The sequence below is a fragment of the Dryobates pubescens genome, chromosome 5 (assembly GCF_014839835.1).
Source record: "Dryobates pubescens isolate bDryPub1 chromosome 5, bDryPub1.pri, whole genome shotgun sequence".
Lineage (NCBI taxonomy): Eukaryota > Metazoa > Chordata > Aves > Piciformes > Picidae > Dryobates > Dryobates pubescens.
In genome coordinates this window covers 47,636,830-47,662,641 of record NC_071616.1, presented here as the reverse complement: position 1 = coordinate 47,662,641, position 25,812 = coordinate 47,636,830, and the positions used below count along the sequence as shown (strand labels likewise).

General features: G+C 40.8%; 1 protein-coding gene across 1 annotated transcript in view; it reads right to left on the bottom strand.

Annotated features, from left to right (window-relative positions):
* The window catches only part of GPHN (gephyrin), a 267,522-nt gene that overhangs the window by 49,220 nt on the left and 192,490 nt on the right, over window positions 1-25,812 (bottom strand). Inside the window, exons 10-12 of the mRNA XM_054162194.1 lie at window positions 22,089-22,223; window positions 10,053-10,109; window positions 2,662-2,703 (exon numbers count right to left, since the gene is read on the bottom strand). Coding sequence (XP_054018169.1) covers window positions 2,662-2,703; window positions 10,053-10,109; window positions 22,089-22,223 — 234 coding nt within the window. The remainder of the gene's footprint in view (window positions 1-2,661; window positions 2,704-10,052; window positions 10,110-22,088; window positions 22,224-25,812) is intronic.

Genomic DNA, 25,812 nt, shown 5'->3' with positions numbered 1-25,812 from the left:
TGTGTTCCTGGCATCCTCTGATGGTCCAAAGCCATTTGGTGATGACTTGGACTTACACAATTAAGAAGCTCTGAACTAGGTGCTTAAGAAACAGTTTAAGAAAAATATTTTCTTGGATTAAAAACCACAGAAATAGGTGTTGACAGAAGAAAAAGCTTTGTGGTCTTATCAGAAGAATGGTCTCTTTATTCCCTTGGATATGAGACACTACACGACACAACACTACTCCTCTTCTTTCCCTTGATCAACACTAATGGCAGGGTTTGGACTCAGTCTAACAATAACTCAATACGAGAGATTATCTATCACATCATTTGAGATGAGGATGTTGTTTACTCATGGCAATCTTCCCCATCTTCCAAAATAAAGAACAGGTGACACTCAGCATCCTGACATAAAGCCGTATTCCTGAAGGAAGAGTCTCTTACAAAGTTAAAAACTACAAATCCTTTATGGACCCCAGAGAATCTCCAGTCCCTCCATGCCTCTTCAGATAGCTAAACTGCCACAGAGATCTTCAGTTTCAATCAATTTGGCCCTTTGGAACTGTCATTGGGTCAAATGGTCTGTTCAAAAATACAGAGGATTCTATCCTGCCACCAGAGAAGAAAGCATCCCTATATTTTTTTACACCTTCAGGTAGCAGTTTAAAAAAGAGCAGTCCAAGTCTTGCTCTGTGCATTTCATAAGCACAAAATTCTGATCAGCCATATGTTTTCTACTTGCATCACAAGATCCAGGTCACCTGCAGCCAGGTTATCTACATTTTGCAGACAAAAGTCTCTTTGGACAGAGGATAAAGGATGAATTGCTGATGCAGCCATACCATGCACCTTGATACTTCAGCCTCCACCTTGTGCAGACACTGTTAAGTAAGTTTTCATGCATGTAATACTCCAATTTTCTTCTCCAGCTGGAGCAGAATCTGCTATTCCAAAATCACTAATTGGTACCATAGCCTGACAGCTCTGAAGAGAGAATCCCATCGAGCAGGAGGTCGACACACGTGGACTAGTCACCAGCTACACCACCGTGGCTTGCAGCAATGCCTCCAGACGTGACAAGCACAAGCGGTTAAGCTGCAGGCGGAGCGGGAAGAGTCCAGTGTCCCCCACGGCAGCTTACTGACTCCACAATCTATAAGAGCACGTGTACCATCTTGGTTGATGTGAAACGCCAGAGTTGGATTCTTTGGAAGCAAAGCGTCAGCAAGCTGAAGTGCCTCTTGATCCACAGTTTTTTCTTAATTTCATACAGATCAGTCAGAAGAATGACTGCTGAGGGAGGATGGCATTTGTCTTGCATTATCAAGCACTAAACTTCATGTCCTGCTCCTGTATTAGCTTGGAAGTATCTGTATGCGTGAGTGCAGTGTTGCTTAGTCCACGTTTCTGTGCCAATGATAATCATGACAAAGCAGTGAGGCTTCCATGTAGTACACCAGCAAGACACAACAAACTACAGAATATGTATCAGGTGCTTTCAAAAATACATACTTGATCACCTCTAAAACTACTTGTCTCCTGGTGAAGCCAGACAGCAGCTATTTATCTATAACAGAAAAACTGGTAAGCATCTTTCTTCCTCAGGACTTCATTAGATCTTTCATCCGTTCATACACTGAAGCTAGAAAAAAACACTTTCTATTGCTAAGGATAAGGAAACTCTAAAAACTTTTTTTTTTGAGAAGCTGAAGCTTTTTAGAACAAATTAGCCCAACATCAGCAAGGTATTGCTTAGACACACATCTTCCTGCTTAGGGACAAAGTAGGTGAGCTCCTTGTGTTTGCATTTTGTGTAATGCTCTTTAACAGAACATTTGCATTAGGTCTAGAACTTGGTGCACATGGTGAGAAAGAGCAAACTATCATCTCTCCATGAGAGCTTGTCAACTTTAAGAGTTTATTTTAAAATACAGAATAAATAACTGTATGTTCAAGACTGATTCGGTATTGCAGAAAAGCTCAACCCCATCTTTTTAATAGTCATCCACTAATCAATTATAATAACATGCTCAAACCTAATCTCTACGTAGTGAGTCATGGCATTAATTTGTCAATCTTTATAAACTCTGGTTTTGTCCAATAATGGTGTGAATTCTGCTTTATCTTAACATCTTTCTTCTTTTTTCCCCATCTAGTTATAACTGAATGTATTTTTCTTTTCAATTCTTGTTAAGCCTGTACTATATCTTTTTACGGAAAATTATCACAAAGCTGATGTGGAAGTATGTACAACAGCCTCTTTCAGCAGGCAGTGACCCAAGCCAGACCTTTGGTAATTAATAACTTTGGGAACTGAACTTCAGGTGTCATAAAAATCATCTATATCTAAACAAGTAATTAGAAATCATCATGTGATGGCTATCTTACAGAGTCTTTCCTGTATCACTGGCTGAAAAATGGGACAGACTACAGAGGGAAACACCCTGGGCATCTGCAAGTTTATTACACTATTGCAGCACTTGCCTAGCTAGGCTCCAGACTGGTTTTAAAACCACGCTGACCATGGCTGCAGATTGATCATGCAAAATCTGCCCCCCCCAGCTGATTCTTCCCCACGTGTGCACAGTGCAAAGCAAAACCAAAAGAAGTAAATAAAACCAAGAAAGTGTGATGGGTGAGCAGGCTGACTGTGTGAGAGAACACGTGCAAAGTATACCTCAGAAACACTATAGGTGGATGAGCACGAAGGGAGCCGAGCCTGGTTGTGCAGTGGGGAAAAGAAAACATTGTTAAAAAAGAAATGGTGGCACAGAAAGGGTCTCAGAAGGTTTTCTGTATAGGTGGTTCCAGCCCTGAGATAGTAGCAGGGGGTTCATTAAGCTTCCATGAACAGCCATTGCAGAAACTCCTAATTTATACCTTTTAAGGGGGAAGCTTCTAAATGACCAAAAAACCAACTAAACAAACAAAAACAAACCAACCAACAAATTCATACCCTGTATTTGTAAAATAATTAGAACTAATGACTAATCTGAAGACAACTATTAATCCTTCCTCTAAATAACTGGCAGCACTGGTCTTAGGATAATAAGGTATTCTAGGATGGAGCTTCACCAATTTCTTTCATTTAAAACTGTTAGTTTTAGTCTAACTCTGCAAAGGGTACTACATGAAAACCCATAGAGGCCTATTTTCAGATGCTCAGAAGCAGCACTTGACAGTGCAGGTTTTTCTTCAATCTCACTGCCCCAAAATTCAGAACAACTTGCAAAGTGAATAGCCAGATATAGGTCAGTAGAAATCTGCAGATTATGTCCCAAAGCAATTTGAAGTGTGGTGATTCTTAAGGGACACAGCTTTCAACACAACCTTGTTGGTAGCACTTCAGCTTTACGGATCGCTTAAGGAACACTTTGTTCATCCTGGATGCTTGTCTTTCCTATGCTATTAATCATTCAGATGTAACCCACGTATTTAAAAAACCCTCCCCAGTTATTTATAGGATTTCTTTCCATAACAAATTTGAAAATCCTTTCTTTGATTGACAACATTAAAGGTTTCCATTACAAAGAGCAGTTTGAGATTTTTTGTGTTTTTTTCTTCAACTTTTGTTAGCTCAATAGCAGTCTGCTGACAACTGGCTGTGAAGAAAGAGTACAAGCAGCCTAAAAATAAAATTTAGAAATACATGGTTCTTATAAACAGATGTAAAATATCTTCTTCCTTTTATTTTAGAGGTAGAAAAAGTAAGTATCAGAAGCTCCAGCAAAACCTCCTTCAGCAAAATTAGTATCTCTGCAGCAGTTTGGAAAGATTTGTGGAAAAGATGAACCCAGCAGGAGTTTCCACGTAAATTATTCCTGACCACTTGCTGACTTAAGTGTTACGATGGACGGAGTAGAGAATGTGGTACTCGTGCAAAAAAAAATCCTCTCTCTCCAGTATCCTTCAATCCCAAATGTGTGTTTCACAGTTCTTCATTCAAACATAAAATATCACTTCCAGGAAAATCCTAGAGTGACATTGGTCTGTCTCTCCATTATATTCTTCTATAGAGCTGCTCTTGCTTCACTGAGAAAGTTTATATATACTCTGAGAATATTTCTGTTGCTCTCTGGCACTCTATACTTTGTTTACTCTTCCAGGTAACATTAGTAAGGAAATATGAATCACTTCACAACATATTAAATGTTCATATACACTCAGCACCTTCTTCCCCCATGAAATCTGTGCTTTTGGCATAGATTTGTGGAAGGATTTAGTAAAATAATTAGAAAATTCCTTCAGACAAATAGAAAAAGTGGAAAATGAAGTTTTAAGAAATCAAGTGTCATTCTTAAGCAGGCTTAAAAAACAAAAAGGCGGGGGGAGGGTGTGTGTGAATAATAAAAATAATAGAGAACTGGAAAACTGGTTCTAGAAACGTTGCTCTGAAATCTTCCCAAGAAATAGAAGGTGTGCTTTTGCTCAGAACAGGGTTCTGCAATCCACCTAGTATTTTGGGATAAGGATTTAATCAAGATTCTCATGTCATGCTCAACCATTGTTCTCATGGTTTGTCTTGCAAAAGCATGGAAAAAGAACCATTAGCTTTTGCAGGTGCAGATCCAAAAAATGCAGCAACAGCAAGAAACATCACAGCAGCAGTTTTAAAAGCATCAGCAACTAGCTAAACAGAACTGTACTCTGCAACATTGTGAAGAGCTTGTCTCGTCTGCTCTTCACGCTAGCTGACAAGAGATATGATAGACACTTGTGGATAATTAATCTTCTCTTAGACAACTACTTTAGGTATGATGCTGTTACTTTCATTGTGGCATTATCCTGTGACCTATTGATCTACATCTTCATTCATGTCTAGGCTTACCATTCAACTCCAGTTTTACTCCTGTTAGTATTTAATCACCTTAATTAATTTTGTATTTTTCTATTCAAAGCCAGTTTGGATGGGGCTTTGGTCTATTGGAGGTGTCCCTGCCCATGGCAGTGGGGTTGGAACTAGATGACATTTAAGGTCCCTTCCAAGCCAAACCATTCCATGATTGCATGATTTTCTTTTTGATAGTTTTTATTGTATCAAAGGAAATGGCAATATTCCCTCCAAGAACAGATTCTTAGCTTACCTAAAGCATTTCTCATAATGAACAATGATCTAATGCCCTTGGGGAAAGCATTACGGTTCTTACCACACTTTTTCATGTAGTGATTGCTGTTTTGTTTTCAGTAAGATCACACAACATGACAGTTTCATCCGCTGCATATTTAGACTTTCCTGATAAGTTCTGTTATTGCCTTCCTGCAAAACTAGTCTCCATTTGATGATTCTGCAGCCTACCACCTACTCAATTTGTCATCCTCTATGAACTCTGGTGACAGTTCCCTCCATACCTCTCCTTGTGAGTTAACTGACAATATTAGGACAGATGACACTAATGTGCTAACTTTCCAGCCGCTGGCCACTTCTTCCCTAGGAACATTCAAGCAGAGGGGCCATCTTGTCAGTCATAGAAATGTCCCACTGTGAGAATGATTTTCAAAGGACTATACCTATTTATACCAACTGAAAATCTGCTCCAAGCTGCAAGAATTTGGTGTTAGTCTGAGGGCCTTACTGGCTTGACCTGGATCTTTAATAATGGAATATTAAGACTAGGAATAAAAGCTCTGCAAGGGTAATCCTCCACCATAATCAAATAAGACAGAACACTGCATGAAGGAGACCACAGAGTGTGAGATACACATCTCTGTCCGTAAAAGTATAATCCTGGTTTCATTAAACATCATCTATAGACAGTATCTGGCTTCCTCTGCTATAAATTCTGAGAACAGTTTCTTGAACAAAACCAGGATCTTTGACTTGGACCCATGCCAGTACAAACCCGCACAAAAATTGTTAGGCATATTAGTTAGAAACTCCTGTACTTAGTTTTGGTTTTATTTGGGGTTTATATAAATTTTCATGATACTTTCAGGCAGCATTTAAATGGGCATTTAAAATCCACAGCCTGCACAACTGCCAAAAAACCCCAAACACCACCACAACAAAAAACTCTTAAAAACACAGATAAAAGCAGCACTGTTTAGCTGAATTTCAGCTGAACACCATGCTTTCAGGAAAGTATTCATTTTAGCAGGCACTGAGTTCTAAAACACAACCCAGTCAGCTGTTGCTTGTCTCAGCAGCTGATGCCCTCACCCCTGCTGCATTCATGTGAACAGTAGAGGCATGCTAATGTATCCAAGCACAAGAAGATTAGTTTTTCTAAACCATATTTAAACTCAGGCCTAAACACTGGTCTCCAGAGAGATCAAAGGATTAAGGCACAGAAGGAGGTGGAAGAGCTGCAGGAAAGTTGGACAAAGCTCTCAGGAAGAAATACAAAACCATCCCTCAGGTTTGGATAACTGGTTTCGTAAACAGTTACATGTTGCTGTTACTCAAACCCTCAAGTTGCTCATTTAACTCAAATCTTCATGCATGTTTCCAGTGCAATTTTATTTTAAACTTCCAACAGACTTTCCAAACTCTTGTGGAATCTGGGATATTCTGCAGAATTCCAGTGCTTCCTACATATTTCCAGTGGCCTTTGAACTTAATCTGGAAAGCACATCTTTGCAATTCATTCTGGAATAAAGGTTCTACCCTCACAGTGTATACAATTGTGCGATGGCATTTCATTTGCACCTGTGGGGCTGGCCATCAGATACTTTGTGCTCCACTCCCACACCATTCAGTACATTTGCCACACTGTAGGAGTATCCACAGCTGACATCAAACTCTCCAAAAGCAGTATGGAGGAGATTAAGCTTTTTTTAAAGAGGAACTATTAACAAATCCCTCATTATTTTCTTTCCAACTGATCACTATTCAGAGGATTTGTTGTTTTCTTTAACCAGTCATTTGCATATTGTCTTTTAAAATGTTAGCTTGTCTAAAACATCCATTAGTGCAGCATCAACCAGAGTGGCGGGGACACAGATTTTAGTTATCCAGTATCATACTTGCAATGTTTCCTGCTTTTTAAAGAAACCTAAAGGGCATATGCAGAACATATGCAACATTTCTTAGCTCACAGCCCGACTTCCCTACTTAGACTCAGTAGGGTATAGGCACAAAATAACAGATAAAGGGGGCACAAAGGAACAGGACAATTTCATGACAAGTGATTTGCCATGGCTAATGTGGTCACAGCTTTTCATTTGAAACCCTTTCCTGTGTGACATTCTGGGAAATAATGAGTGATTAAATATCTTTTTTTGTAGTAAAAAATTTCATGGCATTTTCTTTCTGGCTTTAGATTTAATCACTGTTACTAAATTGTGAATTTAAGAGTGAGAAGTCTAAGCCAAAAAACTTTCTTTGTCTTGATTACGGCTAACAAATTTGAGTTGTCGCCAATTTTAAAATGCCGCACAGTTTACTCCCCCAACAACTTGATTCTTAAAGATTTGCCAGGGAAACCATACAGCCCTTTAATCAGATTTATACATTAGCAGCTCACTTTCCTTGTATTTGACCTGCAAAAGATTATAAACTCAGGGACTTCTATTTGACAATGAGCAGAAATCAGCTTTATGTCAGGTACATGGCTGGACATGCAAAACCATCAAAAAGGGGTACAGATTATCAAATCATTATCATTATCAAAATTATCTTGCACTACATAATCAGAGTGGATTATGCATTAGAATGATAGCGCTGAGAATGACAACAGTCACAGTTCATGGGAGACACACAGAGGACATGAATCTCACTGGATGGATGTGCACAGGGGTGAGTGGCAGTTTCATCACCAAGTGTTCACACCTGCCTTTTCTCCCGAGTTTTAATTACACATTAAATTAGGCACCTTAAACGCACTGCTGCAGAACTGCTGAAAAGCTGATCTTAATTTATCAGGTGAACCACTAATAACGAGGCACTGATGTCTGTATTAACTTGGACCTGACTTGCTTTATTAAAAAATTCTGTGAAAAGTGGGCAACTTTATCAAGATGTCATAACTGATAAATTACATCTTCAGCCTTTTTCCACAATTTTTTTTCCATTAAAGACCAAACCTAACACGTAAGTTTCTGTATTAGGCTACTAGAATGCAAGGAACAGAATTTGCACAGCTGTCTTTCATTCCAACATTAACCATTTCAGTGAGGTAATACAGGGCCTCAAAAAGATTGAGGGCAAAGAGGTGCACGTGAACCTGCCTGCTTTTGCCTCACCTTGCATCAGCCACAGTTTTCAGTCCAGGTGAGGCTCTCAACCACTGGCAGAAGGCATTTTGATCCATTCTCTGCTTCCCCCCCCCCCCCCCCCCCCCCAAGTTTAACAGTCAATAATATTCAATTCATATGCAACTTTAGTTTTGGGAGGGAGTTCTGGTTGCTGTAAAGCCGAGCATTTGGAGAAGTATTCATTAAAATGCAGTAGGATATTCTTTTACATAAACCTGTCAATTAGGTCAGGTTTCTAACACATTAAAATGAAACCCCAGCTAGAAGAGACACATGTTAATCTATCTATTTATTTGCTTATTTATTGGTAAGGCTGTACTGTAGACATTATCATCAAAAACAACTTTTTAGAGGTAATTTCCATGTTTGGGAACCTCAGTTAGAACTTGCCATTTCCCATAAGGGCACTCATACAGGATTTTGTGTCCAAGTATACATTCAGGATCATGAAATTATATCCTGGGCAATTAGGCACAGAAATAATAAACCTAAATTAAATTTCAGTAGGTGCTGATGAAAATAATAAGTGAATTGCACCACCTAAATAAGCTACAACTTCTCTATCTGCACTACACATCTAGAATTCTGTGTAATGCCCCATTAAATACACATATCAAACCCAGCAGAGACTCTGGCTTGTCTTGCATTTTCCTCCATGTGAATTCAGTGGTCCTGAATGTCTGCAGCTGAGACAGTGCCTCATGTACAGTGCTCTTCTCTACACTAAGTGAAACCTCTTCCCAAATAATGAGATTAAAAGATAAAGCCTCACAGACAGCCAGGAACACTATGGATGCCTCTAGCTATAACTTGTATAATCAAACAGCAACCGGCCTCTTTTTCAATGCTGAGAACAATTAGAATGGTGGCATCACTGGACAGAGGTGTGAAATTAATCCTTCCCCTCCCCTTCTTTATGTTTGCTGAAATAATATTTTCACAAACAACAGCTGTAGAGCAGTGGTGGAGAACAGAGAGGATGGTTTGTCCTGGAGCAAAGGCAGTATACTCACATACAGAAGCAAAACAAAGGATCAGAAAACAAGATGGGAGGAAAGGCAAGGACAGCAAAGACAAAAAAAAATAGATAGTCAGCACTTGAGAAAGTGCTAAAAGGAAATAAAGTGGGGAAAAAAGTGAAAGCTTAAGAGAGTGTCTTGGACTGTGTATCAGCATCTTGGTAGAGATTATATTTTGTGTTTTAAACCATTTATTAGGGTGCAACACTGTGCATGGTGGGTACTGATTTAATATCTACCTTGTCTGTTAAGTGCTCTGAATATCTGAGTATGGTCATACAAACAAAAAAGGCAGGAGGACTAATTATTAGCAGACCCCTGGCTCCTTTCTTACTAGCCTCACATTCCATTATTCTCTCTCAATTCCTCTTTATTTGATTTTTCTGATTTAAAGGCTAAATATACATGAAATATTCAGCTCTCTCATCATGGTCATTTGCAGGATTAAATGCAAAAAGTTTGAGCACTATAAAAGTTTAATGATATTTCTAGGTGGGAAGCAGTAGTTTGAAGATGAGTAAGTCACTTCTCCATGTAACAGGCAATTAAGAGACGACAAACAACACAGATCAGAGAAGTGGTTTAATCATGATCGTGAAATTAGGGAAAGTTGTTAATATCTCTTATTTGTGGTGACATTCAAAGCTAGCTAAGAGCAGCCTGCCTTCAGCTGGTTGTTCTATGTGTAGCACAGAAACAAACAAAATGTGACCCAACAGCAATAAGAATACTGAAATAAAAATGATGAGGTGGTGAGAAATGGAAAAGCCCCTTCCCTCCCTCACCTCCCCCTTCAAAAGGAAAAGTGTAGGCTATAGAAGAAAAGTTACAAAATAAATGTTAGAAACATATTTACTTTGAGGGATCCAACTCTACTAGCAACTCCTTTGCTTTCATCCGGCCGTCTAATTTGCTACAATGGGGGAAGATGGGTAAAAAGACAGAAGAATAAAGAAAAAGTGAACTTAAAAAAATTTCCACACAATCAGTTAGCAGTACATGCAAGACATCAATTTGACTCTCTGAGACACCTCTAGAGGACAAAGACACAGACTCTAATTTCTGGAATAAATGACACTTTATCATGGCATTTCACACGTGCTTTGCGGACCATCTGTATCTCAGTATCTTACCAAGCTGGCACATACATTGCATGCTGAATTCACTAACATTTCTGAAGGAATACATCTTACTTATCTGATTTGGATGTGACGAATAACGAGGTCCTAAAGCTCTAACTGAGGACAAAGGCACCCTACACCTTCTGCAAATGATCACAGTCAGCTACAGCTGGGAGTATCAGCTACCAAGTATCATGGCTGATACCTGACAGAATGCAATAGAGATTCCTATCAACCCAGGCCCAGAGATTTTAGTTAGCCACTGCTATCAAGATTCCCAGTTAAAAATTATGCTGCCCAACCAGAAAATTTTAATGCCAGACCAACATTAGATTTTTGTTTTAAATATACCACATATATAACTGCTCACCCAACATCTCCTGATTGTTTTTCCTTTATTATGTCAGGTTTTTTTCCTAGATGATGCAGAGGATGGAATAATGCATAGCTGCCCAGGGGGCTTCATAATGTTAGAAGCATGTATAAAAAAACATCCATTTACCATAAAAGTTCTTTTCAGATTTGTGAATCCTGTAAAGAAACCTCTTTTATTTGTAAATTAAACTTGTGCCATTTGACTTAGCAAGGAAGAAGACAATAAACATTACTTTAAGGATATTGCTCTAGTCTGAGTCTAGACCGAACTGGAAGTTTTGGTTTTCTGACAGTTGTCACAGCTTATGTAAGACGAAGTCCCACACAACTGAGGTCAACCCTTTCAAACTCCATTAGCTGTCTTTAAGAAATCAGCCAACAACTGAATGAACCATGAAAAGTCAACTAGGCTTGATGCTCTCTGGAGCACAGCAACAAAGCCACGGGTCAGACTGCCCTGGTTGTTTGGACATCACCCATGCAAAATGGAGAAATCCGTATTTAAAACACACACAGCTGAGTTATTTGGCCTTTTCTTTTTTTTTTTTTTAAACTTGCACTCAAGAAAATATTGCAACTAACCAATATATTAACAATTTAAATATTTAATTCGGATAGGATGTCCACTAGCAAAACACACTGGAAACATCACCATAAATTGCTGCTTTTCTTCCCTGGTCTTACAGCATTCAAATGCTATCTGTTCAACTCTCAAGTGAAACACCCACAGTACTATGTTCATGGGACTCCAAGCACAGCTCCAAGCACTTCTACCATACTGACCACGAGAAAAATTGTCATTCATCTCCTCTAGGAGACAGATTCAATCAAAATAGATCCTGCTGTAACCTACTTGCTACATTTTTTCCTGTTTTTTTTTTTGGGGGGGGGGGGGGGGGGGGGGGGAAGGAAAGATGCCTCAACAGGGCAAAAAAGATCCTTGATTGGAAAGAAACCAACAGGAGGTTGAGCAAAGACACTTGGCCCAATATCCTGGCTAAGATATTACCACTGGCAGACAAAATGTGGTCAAGTAGAACACCAATTCATATTACTAATTTAAAACTTTACAAAAAGATATTTTCATTGGGAAAGATGAAAAATAAGAAAAACCCAAATGTTGATAATCTCACACAGCGACATGGAACTAGGAAATTGAGAAAATGCAACACCACAGACACTGAGGCAAAAGATGTAAGTGACAGCAGTTTGCCCTCTGCTGCTCACCAGTGTGTGTGTTGGGGCTGCTCAAGCTGCATCCAAGTTTTAGGACCCAGTCAGAAATGGGTTCAGAGATATTACAGGTGCTTATAACTGGTATTATTCACTCTTTCTTTCTTCAAAATACACAAATACATATGCAATGTGTAAATTTCAAGAACATAGGCTACGGCCAACTCTTATGCCCATGGCACAGTTAATACACGACGAGGTGTTTTCTGCAGGAACCTTGCGAACTGCAACTTGGATGCCTCTCAAGAGATGAATGAAGAGTGATGTGAGCATGGCACAAACTATACTACAGGGTACTACCAAGAAGCAAGGGACAGTATGAATAACCCCCCACCCCCTCCCCTTACTCCAGTAAATGCCACAGAAAGGAATTCAGGTATGTCTGCATCTCTCTCTGGTCAGCTCCTGTGTGATGCTCTGTAGGAAGCTGACTGATCAGCCAGTATTTCAGAAAATGGCAGGTATTACACATTTCTTGTTTGACAGAAACTTGGCTAGACAGAAGAACCTCCCCCTACAGACAAACGCTTGTCACTAGGAAAGGTTAGACTGAAAGACGTGCATGCATGTGTTCTAAATCCAAAGAATGTCTATTTCTGTCCCCATCAGCCAGTGTGAGTTAAAACCAAGGCCTTTCCTTTTCCTATCACACATTTTTAAAATGAAAGCAATACTACGAAGCAAGACATAGGCCTAACAAAAAGAACCTCAGCAGTGATAATGAAAATGCATTTTTCTGCCTCAAGTTTATGATTTATTTCTTTTCATGACACAACACAAGCTAGGTGAGTGGATCAAGAGATGATGCAGGAGCAATACTGAGTAGTTATTGGCAAAATGTTACCTGGAAGATGTAAGAATTTCACAACATTCTGAAGTAGAAGAATGAAGATACTCAGGGGAATGAAGGAAGAAAGTTGTGTGTGGAGGCAACATTCCAGGAAAATGGCAGAGTGGAATGCAATGACAGTTAAGATAAATGGATTGTATTAGCATCCCTTTCTTATTCAACAGTACAAGATAATAGCTAAAAATTAATCACAAGGTGTCCCTTCTTGACATCTAAAAAACCAGGCAGAGTTATAATGGGAGCAGAGTGAGATAGAAAGGCAGTAGAAGAAAACTTAAGAAACAGGGAAACCAGAGAACCAAACAGCAAGCAAAGAGGACAGCTCAGATGTGCTTAATGGACTTGTTACAAGACGAGTGAAAGACTTTGGCACCAAAACCCAGACATTTTATGTTTCCTAAGCAGAAGTTTTGCACATGGCTTCAAATTATTGTTTCTCTACCTTCTAACAGAGCACATAAGAAATGAACCCCGATTTCACTCCAGAATAAAGAATGTAAAAGTCCACATCTTAAAGACACATAAACCAGCATCTGTACTCCTCAGACACAAACAATAGCTCTGATCAACTGGCTAATCAGAGACTACGGCTTTAGTTGGATTAATTTGAAGCAAGAGCTCCACAGGAAGAGAGACAGCCTCAAATACTTAACATTATCTCACACAAATTCTCACACCATTCATAGTAACAGAAATGCATCTCAGAAGCACTACCCCAGTGGCAATGGTTTTACATCAGCTGGCCAGGAACAAAAAACTTTATGTGATGGCCAGATCACCGAAGGGAGGTCAGATCTTACAAAGATGGGAAATGCTCTTTCTGCCCCCTAGCAATGTTGGTCAGAGTACACACTGCACCAGACTGAAGACTAGTGAGGAACAGTGACACCCAGACAAAAGGCAATCCCCTGTAGATGGCTGGCAAGATGACATTTCATTAGTTCAACAACTACATTCTGCTTGCCAACAAATGTGACATTTGGGACTGTGGCTGCCAACACCCAAACAGGATGGAATAAAACACTGCTGTGGCCAAGGTGCTTTACAACCCTTATTGTCTGCTCACCAAGAACATTCTGATACAGAAACCGCAACTCTGGTGACAGTTTTCTATTCCAGTACGAACAATGTTCTACACCAAGCCAGCACTTCCTAGTGTTAACAAAAGCTGAATATATTTTTAATACTGCAGCAAATCAAATTCTTTTAAGCTAAAAAATGCATTATGCATAACTTCTCCATGCATGAAAAACAGACTCACACTTGAAAGTAGTTTTAGTTCTGCATTTTTAGGCCACACAGACACCAGCTAGGTGGGATTTCCTAAATAAATGGGAAGCATTTTCAAAAAAGGGAATTCCAGCTATCAAAGACACACATTCTCCATCAAGAAACATATCCCTGCCTGTGCACTGGACTGCAGCATGGCATCAATGTTTCATTAGACTTGCTGCACGTCTTGAAAACGGTGACCCTACAAAACACAGGTGAGTGCTAATGGAGGCAAAAAGTTATCATCACACAACCATGAATTTTATTCACAATACTCATCTAGTTTTTGTTTATTGCTAGTTATTTCTTTAGTACTTCTCATACACTCCACATGCAGATGAGGGAAGAAACAAAGTGCAGGTGGACCAATCAGTGATAAAAACTAAGGCGATTTTCTTGCAGTTCCACAGTTTAGCACATGGATATCATCACCAGACCAATGCGGTTAACACAGGAGACTCTGTAATACAATTATACCCCATGTGGCAGCTAAGTTCTTCAGAAGTATTTCTTGACCTAAGTGAAAACTAATGTCTGAAACAAGTAAAAGGCACAGCCACGGCAAAAAACACTACAATAAATACAAACATTGCATGTTATGTCACTATCCTTAGTGACTTCACGTCCTAAATCTCTTTCAAATCTGAGCTCTGGGTATCTGGAAGTTGGGTTCTTACTTTCACTGTGCAGTTAACAAAACATGCAGGCTTCATGTTGTCCAAGACATGAAGAGATGATAAAGGACGAGGAACAAAACCCAATGACTGCTCTTGGCAGAGGCATGCAGAGCCCAGGGGAAGGGTACAAAAATTGCACAACAGGCTCTCGCTCACTGACTGTGAAGAGTGCCGGGAAGCAGAAAGCTTCATTAGCCTGTACAGAGCTGTATGCCACTGAGATCAGACTGCTCCGAGCAAACTGATTGAGGAGGAGTTCAAAAATGTTACTCTTCACGATAATGAGCAGGGGACCCGCACACCCACACACGGGGATGGGTTCTAGAGCAGGGTTTTGAGACCCAGTTAGTATCAGAGCTTTCAGCTGCACACTTCTCTTGACACCCACTCAAGGCTCCCAGATCTTCCTGACCATAACCCTTTTCTTTCTCATAAAGCTATTTCTGCCTCCTGCCTCCAAGCTACTTCCTACTCTTCTTCAAAGCACTCTAAGCCCTGGAGCCTCATCACTCAAGAGTCACAAATACCACTTTGCTCTATACCAGACACCTATCACTTAGCCTGTACATCCAATTTCTCTGCAATTCAGTACTTTCAATCCTCTTATTTCAGTCCTGCTTTGAAATTTTTTTCAGTGTCTGCTGTCACATTTTCTTCCTGCCTGTGCCTGCAGCCTCTGGCTTTCCCCACAAAGGAAAGCAGAATTTGCACCTCCTGCTCCCGCTAAAACTTTTAACAAAACCAGACTCCTGTCACATATATCAGAACTCTGTCTTGGCAAGCAGGGAAGAAATTCATATTTAAGGGAAAATTAAAACCATGGTAAGTTCTAGGTGGTGAAGTTTTGAATTCTTTGTGTATACCTTTTCCAAACTGACAATGGTTGCCCTAAGCTGAACTGAAGTTCTAAAAGCCACAAGATAGACAGTGCTGCTCCTATTGCAGTGGAGGACACTGCCCTTTAAACATTTTCAGACACTACGACAGCTCCTATCAAAGACACCTTGGTGGTCACAGTCAAAGCTGTGGCATCAATGAAGTCATCTAGAAGTGGCCTGATGGTGGCACAGGTAGGTTATGAAGCAAACCAGCTAAGACATCTGCTTTCCTGGACCACTTTTAGCAGCAAAATTAAGGGAGAGATGTTTGAATTCAGACTCAGAATAACAAAGAAAATCCTTTCTTGATGCAAACAGACCAGTGGGACTTTAAAGGGAAGAGCAAACTTCTTGGCGGTCAAGTGCCTGTTAGGTTTGTTCTCAAGTATCTGTAATACAGATATAAGGAAAGTGTGGTGATGGCACACACATTAGTGGGTCATTTAGGTCACCTTCATGCAGCTTCTGGAGATACCCAATCAGTAAAACAAGACACTCTAAAATGGTTTACAGACCAAAACAAAGAGCTAAGCCACTGAGAGAGAATGCTGGAATGATAAAAAGCAGGTTTACATAAGGAGAATACAGGACAGTGAGCAAATCTTACATACTCAAGAAGTGGAGCTGGATGGAGAGACAAACTTTAACTGGTGGCTCCCAAAGAGTACAAAAGGCACATGTGATGCTGACTTAATGGATACCAGCATAAGAAGAAACTTAAGAGAAGTTGTGGAGGACTTGACAGCTGGTGCTCCACATCCATGAAAATGTAACTGAAATCCTTTTTGTTTTAAAATAACATCACCTACCTGTCCTACAACACCTGGTACCCAACAAGTGCTGTGGATCACTGCTGTCAATAGTGAAGGACAGAAGCGAGCTTGCCCAGACCTGAGCTGCTGTTTAAATCAGGTTCATGTACCAAGGGCTGGAATTACCAGCAGGGACTGATATACCGAAAAAGAGAAGCAGTGGAAAACCTAATTCCTACAAACAGAACACATGCTACATGAAAATTCGGCACACAGATGCAGAGTTTTTAGCTTGAAACCACATTTCATAAAGAAACAAAAATAAATCAGTTGTCATAGGGAATAAGAACTAAAAGCCCCAAGGGAAAGAGAATCAATGGAGATGAGAAGTCAATATTGCTCCAAGAGGCCAGCTCCAGCGAGACATCAAAATGATTGTTAGGCGCCAACAGAGTCAATAAGCACTGGTAACAAGACCAACCCTGGGGACACTGAAAATGGAGCCAGGAAACAGTAATGCAGAAGAAGTGGGGTCACAGCAACTTCTAGAAAAAGACACTGGGCAAAAGGCACAGGAAATGACCTTGCTGCTTGTGCAAAAACAACAATAACCTAACCCAGACACCTCATCTTCTGATGCATCAGAATTGAAACCAGAGACTCACTTTGGATGCAATCTCTAAAACCGTGGATAAGGGAACTGTGAGAAGCATGCACATCATCTCCTTTATTTTAAAAGTAATCTCAAACTGGAATTACCAGAATCTGAAAGCATACCAAACCCAGCATCTGGCATTTGCCAAAAGCACAGAAAGAAACAAAACCTCTCTCCACCAAATCTAATTAAGAAAACCAAAGACAAACCAACAAAAACCCCAAACCCCCAACATTTCAAGGAGGAACCGACAAACTGATGTAGCATATCCATGCCTAGATCAGAATTTATGCAATGCATGTGTGAGCATCCCTCTTTAGTCCTGCTGTAAATCGTTCCCAGGCATGAGACAGTGAAGGGAACTGGACTCTGGCATTGCTATACTAGTTAAAACAGACTCCAGTTACCAGTGGGTATGGCACCACTTCGAACCCCCAGATATTCAATAAATAGAACTGAGACAAATAGGTGCTTCTACTGAAATTCAATGTTCAGCTCAAACTTGATGACACAGATCTTTGTGCTGCCTCTCTAGAGACTTATTGATGGATCTATTTTGGTACTAACAAAAAACCTCCAAAACACTACCCCTATTTTCCAACCTTCCAATAAACTGAATCTTACATTTTAGAAAGAATCTGAGCAGACTTTGCTCTTATTATTTATGATGCATTTGGAAATTCTTTATATACCAAGCATATAAAACTACGTCTTTTGTAGTAGTGAAGTCTGACTTTTGTATCCATGGCATTTAGTATTTTTAACTAACGACAATCAGCAGTTTTAACCAAAATGTTAACTAAGAGTAAGGCTCATTGAGACTCAGTCATCCACATGTTTTGCCAGAAAAATACCTTTTAAACAATGAGGGAAAGAGGCCATTATTAAATGGAAAAATTCTAGTATCATAATTAGTAGTTGATTTGCTGCTTTATTTTGTTGAGAAGAATCTGCAAGGATACAGCAGACTGATGTGTACTGGTAAAGCAGGATTCCTCATCTTAAGGCAAGGCTGGCTACTTTCTACTCCACTAGACATTCTATTGGCATCTCTTTTCACTGAATAGCATTTTTTTGTAAGCCTGGAACGTGCACCGAAAAAACCCTAAGATTAAATACACAAATAATCAAGAAAACATTTACATTTTAGTAGGACCACACGTCGGAGCTCATGTGTCTATAAACAGCTACCTGTTTTGCAAACTCCTGCAGTGTTCTATTAACTAAGAATTTCAGTTGAGCTGCGTGATCTTTCTTCTGCTGAAAAATACTCAGCATTTCTACTGAAAAATTTGTAACAATAACTGATAAAAAAGCATCTTCCTAACTGCTCCCATCTGCTAATGCATAGCTAAGGAAGGGGCAAATAACCAGAAAGTAGAGAAACCTTTCCTTGAGCAGAATATTAGGAGTATCAGGAATGAATTAGCAAGATTGAAGAGGAAAAAAATCCCAAACAACTCTCATGTTAACAGTACTATAGCAAGTCCCTTAGAATCCTTCAAAATAAAAGATAACAGTGAAAGAAACTTTGCACATTGAAGTGAGATTGATGACCTTGCAAAGCAAAGCACTTTGAACACCTCTTGTCATTGAACTGTCTTCCTGGTGGCAATTTAAAACTTATCCTCAGTCTTCTGTATCTGCTTCATCTGACTGACACACGACGACAATTAAATACTGATCACGGCATTTATGTATAGGAGAAGTGAAGACTTCCACTTGAAAGCTCTAATTTTCTTTTATACTAATATCATCTCCCTAGGAGTAGAACAGAATTAGAAGTCTGAAGGAACGACTCAGTCATTTGCTCTGGATATACTCTTTGAGAGTTATCTGAAGTTACAGATCTAAAATCTTATGCTGTAAGTTTAAAAAAAGCCCCAAGAGGCAACATGATGCAAACATATAAAATTTCTCTCCAGTTGTAAAAGGCATTTTGTAGTCGGTCCATTTATTGCTTTTGTACGTGGAGATTACAAGGAAAACTTGCAAGGCACACTCTGTCATCCTAAACTTTAGTCATGTGAGCACTCAGCAAATTCATCTAACCTTGTTGAGAAAGCAGAAAACGTTAAAAAGACCAAAACTATATTGTAGAAGATAAAAATACCTGCTGTGATCACTATCAACTTTATGGCTGAATGACTGAATAAGGGAGGGCCGTTAGTGCAGTTTTCCCCTGAATAAACCTTGGGTTGCCTCTATTCTGAATCCATCTGCTATAAATACCGTTCAGGCGGTCTTTGAGTCACAGTGGGGCTTGCTAGAAGCTCGCATGCAATTTAGAGAACAAGGAAGGTATTCCACAGAGATTTATTAAAAGCTAACAAAAGGAAGCTTGCCTAGTTTTGGGGATGTACTTAACGACAGAAAACGTAGTCCCCATGGACATTTGCCGTGAGGCATTCTGACCTCCCAAGAGGCTACAGTAAAAACTGTAATTACTTCTTTTATCAGGAAATTAAACTTTTGAAACATACAGGTTTCAACTCAATGTTCATAATTTACCACTTTCTTAGAGATTTTCAGAAAACATAGAGGGTATACAGTAAAGCAAATTTTAATATACAAGTTGCATTTTGTCTCCATGATCTGTGTGCACCTGTAAAAGGCATTAAGGAAACGGTAAGGACATCTAGCAGATCAGCCGGGAGCGTGAGCAATGCACTCTCCCATAGCTGCTCTCCAGTATCCCCATGCAGTAGTAACCTGCAGAAGGCTGATTTGTTAATTTTTTTTCTGCGAGAGATACACAACTTTCTGCTATTCAGCAAATTCAGCAAGAGAGATTTAAGGGTTTATGTACATTTAGGACAAAAAAAATTACAAGAAAATGGTACAATAAAATAAACTGAAATATGCAGTTGACTGAGAAATACAGTATCACTGGCTCTGTGGCTGACCCCCTCAACCCATCTGTATCATCAAAGAGAACTCAGTTGTGGGGGTTTTCCCTGAAACTTACTCTCTCTTGTTTCAATTCACAGATGCATGTTTTGGTGCCCTGAAATTAGATTGTTGGGGTTTTTTTTAATCAGTAAATGAGAATATTTAAAAGATACACGTTTGCAGATTCAAGAAGAAAAACAACCTCCACCCTGGATTATCAACTGGATGCTGAAGTACAAGTGATTTTCATTCTGCCTGCTGTGTGAATCAAGAGGTCCAGTGTAAATTTAATTCATATTGCAGTATTAGAAAGCCAAGATCCAGAAGGAAAAACACTGTGTTTTGAAACACTTTTTTAGACATTAACAATCCATATTTCTTGACAAATTCAGATGATGTTTGAGAACTGGAAAGCACCAAACAGGACTCAACAGAAAGATAATGAGTAGTTTGGTTTTCAAAAAGTAAAACGAACCAAGAACTAAGTGGCAAAGAAGCTCATACTTCCTAGGTAACAGGAACAGATGACACCAGCTTTCAGGTTTGTTTTCCAGTTGAGCTTTCCTGGATCTTTCCCTATATAGGCTTATACCACCCAGCTTCAAAACACATCACAGAAAAGCCAGACTAGCCAGATGCGGCACGACAACTCCTGTTACAGAAGTGGTGCACTCTCACACATTTGGAACAGCAATACATTAAAAACAAGGTTTGACGTGAAATACCAAGGCATGATCCAATAATGCAAAATCTCAGCTCAACTAACTTCCCCAAACATATTTTGAAACAGATTTTAACCTGTTTCAAAGTTCTTGTAGTTCCCTTCTGTAATCTCTGCAATTTTGAAGTGCATTCTGCTTCACGAGCAGATACTTTGCTCCTTCCCATTGCAACAACCTTCCTGAAAATATATAGGCTTCATCTAACCCCATTTCGTAGCAACACTGTCTCTTTTTTATGTCTGTTACTAGTCCTCCTTTTGTTTTCTTTGGGCACTTTTGTTTTCTCAACAGGCATAAAACTCAGTGCAGTTCCTCTGCTCCTTATTGCTCTTCTGCTCTGAGCCTTCAAATGTAATTACCTCCAAGTTTTTATTTTTAACTCATCACACAAGTGACAATTTTTTAGCAAAAAATGAAGGAGCCACTTGCAGATGGAATTCACTGAACATCTTGAGAAAAGCAGACTGTATAATGAACTTCAAGTATGCTGTCCATCAGAGTATTTTTGACCCCATTACAGTGAAGGTGAGTATTGCACAAAACAATCCCATAGGCTAAACAAAAACATTTCTATGTGTGGTTGCCTATAAATCTTGTTTGCTGACAGAAAAGAAGGAGACAGCAGGAAAGAAGAACTAGCAGATGCTGGCAATCACTTTAGGAGGCAGAATTATATTCAAGGATCATGAATTAGATGAGGAAGAATGTTATTGTTTGCTATCTGCTATGGCTCTATTTGCATATGCCACAGAAAGATCTTTGCGATGTGAACGCACAGAGCGGATTCAGACAGTTTACTCCTGCTGAAAGGAAACATCACAGCCCTTGCCAGTGGTCATTCCACTTAGCTTCTGATGTATACTATTCAATGTTTGATAAGAAGAGAACATGACAGAGCTCACTTCAATGATCAAATACTAAATCTTAATCACTAAGAGCTCAATAATAATCTCATAAGGTTGGCATTAAAACTTTCTTTCTGTTCAATTTAGGCTGGTTTTTGTTTCCAAATGTCAGGCAGCAAATATCTAAGTTTGAGCAAAACCAGTTAGTTTGTCTTGAACTGAACAATAATAAAGAGGGGCACAGAACTGCCCCAGCCCAGGCTAGAAATATGCACATACGTTTTGTTGAGAAACTCCTACTTGTTTAACACACTTACTCAGTGGCAGGATTATCTATGTTCCTGAGAACATTAAAGACATTCAGGTTGTTAACAATTTCATACTTGTTTTTGATATTGCAAGAGGTAACATGAAACTTCAGAAACCATAATGTGTTGGTGGACACACTATTAAACTATGCAACAATACCCATGGAACAATCTACACTGTCTTGCCAATATCTACCACTTGAAACGATACAACCCTGGCATGCTAACCAACCTTGTTCCACAGAGGCAACGCCATTAATATGATAAACTCTATGTCTGAGCATGGAGCCAGCAAGGCATAAATCTACTTACTTTTGGTGTTGGGCAGGATGCAGTGGAGAGACGAGAAGTGGCCTGGGCACGAGGGGATTCTGAGGGAGTAGTACTGAGGGAGGCTGTATCACGTGGAAGCACCTGAACACCACGAGAGATGATGGAATCTGGAATCTTAAAAAGAAGAGAGACAGAAATAAGTTAAAAATATACTGTATTTAAAATCCACTCAAAACCTTACGTCAAAAACGTAGGAATGTTCCACAGGTCAGTTTGCCTACCTTCTCAAACCCAGTGCTGGCAATGGTTAGTGGCATGTTCTTATAATTCCAGTAATAAATACCTAGCAAATATATGAGATCGTATTCTGACTATGCATCAGACAGATTACAGCACAAAATACTAAGAAAGCAGTGCTTTTCCTTTAAACCTCTGTTTCAAACCAGATGTCCAAGAATGATTTCTACCATGGCATGAAGGGTGACAGGCTTCCCATTCTCTAGCTAGGGGACAATATTCTGAACAGAAAACCGTTTGTCTGCAATGACTGAAGCCCTCTGAAGAAATGTCATGCAGTGAGAAATTTTCTCATAAGAAATGTCTTGTAGTGAGCAAATACTCCTCATTCTGTTTAATGAAGACTTTATTTCAGCTACAAAATTTCGTGGTGTAAGGTTTGTGATGCAAAACCTACAGGCTTTTCTGAAGGGAGCACCAGCAAATGCACTGGAAGCTACCATCCAAAGCCAACACTTGGTTTAAAATGCATTCTGAAAAGAAAATTTTAAATTAAATTATTTACACACACACACAACATATTGGTTAGGAAAGCATATTTGTCCTGATGAACGCAGCTGGCAAACTGCTAGCAACGGACAAGGAGAAGGCTGAGGTACTCAAGAATGTTTTTGGCCCCAGTTGTCTCTGGCTACCTCCCTCCCCATACCTCTCAAGTGGATGGACATCGGAGCAGGGACTGAGGGAGCCAAGTCCTTCTTGCCATAAGGGAAGATTAGGGTCATGACCACCTGATGAACCTGGACACACCTAAGTCTATGGGACCGCATGAAATGAATCCCATAGTCCTGAGGGAATAGGCTGAAGTAGTTGCCAAGCCACTCTCCATGACATTTGATAAGTCTTGGCAGCCAGGTGAAGTTCCTGGTTACTGGAAAAGGAACGACTGCAGCTGGGAACTACCAACCTGGCAGCCTCACCTCTGTGCCTGGGAAGGTCACGAAACAGATCCTCTTATAAACTATGCCAAGGCACGTGGAGGGCAGGGAGGTGACTTGAGACAGCCAGCATAGCTTCACCAAGGGCAAGTCTTGTTGGACCAATCTTGCAGCTTTATAGGATGGAGCGACTACATCAGAGGACAAGGGAAGAGCTACAGGTGTTGCCTATCTCGACTTCGGTAAGGCCTTACACTCACTCCCACACAACATCCTTCTCTCAATTAGTGAGATATGGATTTGATATGTGGACTGATTGGTGGATGATAAATTGGTTGGATGGTGGGCAACAGCTCAGTGTCCAGACGAATACTGGTGATGAGTGGTGTCCCTCAGGACTCTGTACTGGAACCAGTATTGTTTAGTATCTCATTCAGCTACACAGAAGGATCAAGTGCACCCTCAGCAAGCTTAGAGATGACACTAGGCTGAGTGGTGCAGTTAACATGCCTGAGGATGGGATGTCATCCAGAGGGACCCAGATAAGCTGAAGATGTGAGCCTGGGTGAACCTCATGAGGTTTAACAAGGGCAAGGGCAAGGTCTTGCACCTGGCTCAGGGCAACCTCAGTTATCAATACAAGCTTGGAGGTAAGAGGATTGAAAGCAGCCCTGTGAAGAACAACTTGGGGTGCTGGTGGATGAAAAGCTGGCCATGAGGCAGCAATGTGCATTCATAGCCCAGAAAGTTAACTGTATCCTGGGATGCATCAAAAGCAGCACAGTGAGGGAGGTGACTGTGCCCTCTACTCAGAACTGGTGAGAGCACATCTGGAGTACTGTGTCCAGCTCTGGAGTCCTCAGGACAAGAAAGGCATGGACCTGCTCCAGAGGAGAACCACAAAGATGATCAGAGGGATGGGAGGAATCAGCTCCCCTGTGAGGAAAGGCTGAGTTGGGGTTGTTCAGTTTGAAGAAGAGAAGGCACCAAGAAGACCTTATTATGGCCTCACAGTATTTAATGGAGACCTTTAAGAAAGATGGCGACAGTGTTTTTATCAGAGCATTGTTGCAGCAGAACAAGGGATAATAGTTCTGAACTGAAAGAGGAAACACTTAGATGTTTGGGTGGTGTTGGATTGGTTGATGGGTTGGACGCGATGATCTTGAAGGTCTCTTCCAACCTGGTTTATTCTATGTATTCTATGTATGTATGTATTCTAAGGAAGATACTTTGTATGAGAAGGGTGCTGAAATAGTACAGCAAGTTGCCTAGAAAGGCTGTGGATGCCCCACCTCTGGAAGCATTAAAGGCCAGGCAGGGCAGGGCTCCAAGCAGCCTCACCTACTGCTTATTGCAGACAGGTTGGACGGGATGACCTTTGAAGGTCCCTTCCAAACCATTCTATGAGTCTATGTCCAAGCTGTATTTTCTGTTCAGTTTAAGAATTGAATAGAACAGAATAGAATAAAGCAGGTTGGAAGAGACCTTCAAGATCGAGTGCAACCTATCATCCAACACCACCTAGTCAACTAAACCATGCAACCAAGTACCCCATCAAGTCTCCTCCTAAACACCTCTAATGATGGTGACTCCACCACCTCCCTGGGCAGCACATTCCAATGGCCAATCTCTCTTTCTATGAAGAACTTCATCCTAACATCCAGCCTGAACCTCCCCTGGCACAGCTTGAGACTGTGTCCTCTTGTTCCAGTGCTGGTTACCTGGGAGAAGAGACCAACCCCCACCTGGCTCCAACCTCCCTTCAGGGAGTTGTAGACAGCAAGAAGGTCTGCCCTGAGCCTCCTCTTCTCCAGGCTAAGCAATCCCAGCTCCCTCAGCCTCTCCTCACAGGGCTGTGCTCCAGACCCCTCCCCAGGTTTGTTGCCCTTCTCTGGACACCTTCCAGCAGCTCAACATCTTTCCTAAATGGAGGGGCCCAGAACTGGACACAGGACTCGAGGTGCGGCCTAACCAGTGCAGTGTACAGGGGCAGAATGACCTCCCTGCTCCTGCTGGCCACACTGTTCCTGATACAGGCCAGGATGCCATTGGCCCTCTTGGCTGCCTGGGCACACTGCTGGCTCTTGTTCAGCCTACCATCAACCAGTCCCCCTCTGCCTGGCCGCTCTGCAGCCACTCTGACCCCAGCTTGTAGCGCTGCATGGAGTTGTTGTGGCCAATGTGTAGGACCTGGCACTTAGACATGTTCAATCTCATGTCCTTGGACTCTGCCCATCTGTCCAGCCTGTCGAGGTCCCTCTGCAGAGCTCTCCTACCCTCCAACAGATCAACTCCTGCCCCCAGCTTGGGGTCATCTGCAAATTTACTGACGATGGACTCAATGCCCTCATCCAGATCATCAATAAAGATGTTCAACAGGACTGATCCTTGGGGGACACCACTGGTGCCTGGCTTCCAGCTGGATGTGGCACCATTCACCACCACTCTCTGGGCTCAGCCTCCAGCCAGTTCCTAACCCAGCTCACAGTGCTGCTGCCTAAGTCAAGGGATGACAGCTTGGTCAGGAGCTTGCTGTGGGGGACGGTGTCAAAGGCCTTGCTGAAGTCCAGGTAGACTACATCCAC